This window comes from Cupressus sempervirens, chromosome 11 (genome assembly GCF_028749045.1).
Source record: "Cupressus sempervirens isolate cs-2001-9-10 chromosome 11, ASM2874904v1, whole genome shotgun sequence".
In the NCBI taxonomy this organism is placed as follows: domain Eukaryota; kingdom Viridiplantae; phylum Streptophyta; class Pinopsida; order Cupressales; family Cupressaceae; genus Cupressus; species Cupressus sempervirens.
Genome location: NC_143128.1, coordinates 300,678,908 through 300,682,531, shown reverse-complemented (window position 1 = coordinate 300,682,531; position 3,624 = coordinate 300,678,908). Strand labels below are relative to the sequence as shown.

The 3,624-nt window shown below is 34.5% G+C and overlaps 1 protein-coding gene across 1 annotated transcript; it reads left to right on the top strand.

Annotated features, from left to right (window-relative positions):
* Positions 1-421: 421 nt before the first annotated feature.
* LOC149529317 (auxin-induced in root cultures protein 12-like) lies at positions 422-1,234 on the top strand. Its single transcript, XM_089810984.1, has one exon. It carries the CDS (start codon positions 509-511, stop codon positions 1,085-1,087), a length of 579 nt encoding a protein of 192 aa, XP_089667110.1. The 5' UTR covers positions 422-508; the 3' UTR covers positions 1,088-1,234.
* The last annotated feature ends 2,390 nt before the right edge of the window (positions 1,235-3,624 follow it).

The window sequence follows — 3,624 nt, the reverse complement described above, 5'->3', positions numbered from 1 at the left end:
CTCTTTTGAATTGTCTTCCATGACCGCCACATTTTCAATAATTGATTTTAAGGAACGAGTCGTCCAACTAAAATAAGAGATGGTTTTGGTGTAGCCTTGAAACCTTCTGCAATTGTCTCTCCATTGGACTCCTTCAACCTGATTTCATTGTCCGTTTCCCCGCTATTCTTGATTTCACACTGGTTTTTTGTTCTCGACTGGACAAAATTGTTTTAAAAGTAAAATAGAATGTTGCAAATGACGAGTTTCATTTGATTTGTTCAGAGCCAGACGGAGAATTGACAAAATCAATGGAGGTTTTCCTTTCTACTTCCACACGAATATCTACAGAAATGTCTTCACAGCTTCCTCCGTGTCACCCTATATTAAGCAGCACAACTTCTTCAATTTACCAAGCAATCATACTTCCCTTCGATCAAGATTGGAGTTTTAGGAGAAAACGAATAATTTTACAAGTTGGATTTTGAGGAGAGAGATTTTAAGGGAAAAATTTGTTACAGTTCGAATAATGGGGCGTTCTCTGTTCATGATTTTGTTTGCTGCTGTGCTTTTGTTTGGAAGGGATGTATCTGCACAGACTTCAAATTCAAGTTGCCCACTACAATTCAATGTAACTGAGGCCAAAAGTTACGAAAACTGCAACAACTTACAAGCTTTAGGAGCTACTCTATCATATACCTTTGTTGTAGAGAATGGTTCTTTGGACATAGCTTTCCAGGCTGCCCCTGCTGCTTCTGGAGGATGGGTAGGTTGGGGAATAAACCCTAATGGCACACAAGCCTTGATTGCCTTTAGATTGAGTAATGGATCAACTCTTGTCGATACATACAATGTGGTCTCTATGACTGCTGCTTTGAATCCATCATCTATTAGTCTCAATGTGACCAACAAGAGTGCTGTTTATGAGAGTAGCAGTGGGAAAATAACAATCTTTGCCTCCTTGCTGCTTGGTTCCAACCAAACAAGTATAAATCAGGTGTGGCAAGTGGGAAGCTCAGTAACAGGCTCATCTCCTGGTGTACACAGTACTGCTACTGCTAATCTCAACAGTTTAGGGACACTGGATCTTCAAAGTGGAGCCCCCTAATAACACTCTGTATATTTTAATCCATGCACTGGTTATGTATGAAAGGAACTCGTTCTATCTAAATAACCTTTACATTGATCACAAAATAAATGGTCCAAGACCTGCTATGTAAATAAATGCCATATAATCGTTAAGGCTTTCATTTAATTGTTTGAGTTTCTTCAATTAAATGTTTCCTATCAGACGAATTCGTTTGATCAGAATTATTAATCATTCCTTGGAATGTTGATCTGTTTGCAAGTTTGAGTAGAATTGAAACATTGAAACTCCTGGATGACCCCATCAATCATGGGCATAGTATTCAACAGGTGACTTATTAATGCATTCATTACTGAATATAATACCAAGAATCTTGCTATTGTGAAAAAAAACACTGAATCTACAGGTTAGGCAAACCCTGGGTGGAACCAAAATAAGGTATCTATTCAGGAAACTGTGAGAATATGTCTAACTGAGTTTACATTTCTTGTTCATGTGTCATAGAGTTTGAGTAGGATTCAATTAAAGACTGTAGAACTGCTCATCATTTCTATTACTTCACAAGTTTGCTGTCAAAATCGAGATTTATAGGAACGCTGCTGAGACTTGAATGATCAGTATATTATAAATATGTACTGCTGTTACATTTGATAAATTAGAAGAACCAACAGATTTTTATGCAGTTCTATGTATGATCATCTTTGTTACTTTTGCTGTTTTGTTTTCTCTATTTAACACCTCCATAGACAATGTAGAAGATGGTGACTTAAAAAATGTTTTTTTATTGTATGCTTTTCTGAAAAGATTGAAGATCCTGGAGTAACCAACCGGCCATGGCCTTGCTTCAATGTAAAATTAATAATGAAGGGAACTTTTGTAATCGGAAATTGAAAAGTAATTATGGGGGAGAGAACATTAGTCCCAACAAAGATGAGGTTCGGAAGTCAATAACTTACCTTCACAATAAGGCCTCTCATGCCTGACGAAGCTTTTAGAACTTTACCCCTGTTCGATGTTAAGGGTCCAAGAAGCTTGTGGAAATCTTCAATATGAAGGAGACGGTGGCAGTAAGGGATGGTAGGATGACTTAGGTGCTTCTAGGTTTTTGAATTGAGACAACACTTTTCTTTGAAAACTAGTTTGTAGATGTTGTGTCTAATTCCAAATGTTTATGATATGAGCGCATAAATTGTTGTTTCTTTCCGTGTGCATGAGTCGGTGGCTACATGCTACACTACCATACACTACTATAAACAAGAAGATATATATATATATATATGTTTTTTTTTTAGTATTGTAAGATTGTAGGCAATGTTCTTTTGAGTTTTTTAAGATACAAGTATGGTTTAGGTGTCAATTTTTAGAGGACTTTATGGGAGGATTGTTAATATATGTGGGAATATGATTACAGAGAGAGATTTCAAATATATGTATATCATTCCATATTGATAATTATGTTTGTTTTAAAAATATGGGAATATATCTATCTATTTATCTATCTATCTATAGATAGGTAGATAGATAGATAGATAGTTCAAATATATGCATATCATGACATTGATACCATTCAATGTAGACATTTTAGAAGCTTAATACATAGAAAATTAACAAAATTATGTGCTTCCATTGTCAAAATATGATACACATAGAGAAAAAAAAAGTCCAAAGGTTCCAAGTCTCATGCATGAAATTGCATAACATATTAAGATATAAATAATAGACATACTAAACTCTATCGCCTAAACTACTAATCAATAAACATAGAAGTTCAACTTCATAATCAGTTGTCTATAATAATCATAGTGTCAAGATATGAACAAATATATGGTTGTCCAACAACACATGAAAGGTCTAAGAATCTAAATCAAATCTGAATTTCAATTTGAATCATTGGTAGGATGAGGGTATTCCTCATCCAATGGAACTCCAAACAATCTTAGGGTGTATCATTGTTAGCAACCTACCTAATATCTTTAGGATTGACATCACAATGTAAGGCTGAAGTTTGATGATACTCAATAGTTTGTTGATCTTGTAGCCATAATGCAATGTGAACAACCACTAACTTGACAAGTAGGAGATAATTTTCACAAGTCAAATTGTGATATTGCTATCATGATTCAACTATGTATTTTTTTTAGTCAAACTCATTGATTCATGTTTCATGACTAGCGGTTCACATGAACCCATCTCTTAGGAGAATAAATGGAACACTTAGCACTCATTAGATGTAGGTGATGACCATAGAGTTGAAGCGCCAAGACTTCCCGAGAGGTCAACCATCCCAGTATTACTCCAACTTGATAACACTTAACTACGAAGTTTCCTCCATGGTTAAACCCACTCTTCTTGCAACCCTATTTATTCTCACTAGAGATGGATTCATGTGCTATATATATTAAATATTGTAAGTGTGTTTTTGTGAAAATAATGATCATAATCTTTATTGTTTTATATGTGCAAAATTATTACTTTTTATTTTAATTACCAGTTGATTTAGGTGAAATTCCTCTATTTTCTATATAATTATATATCAACTATTTTGCATTTTAGATTAC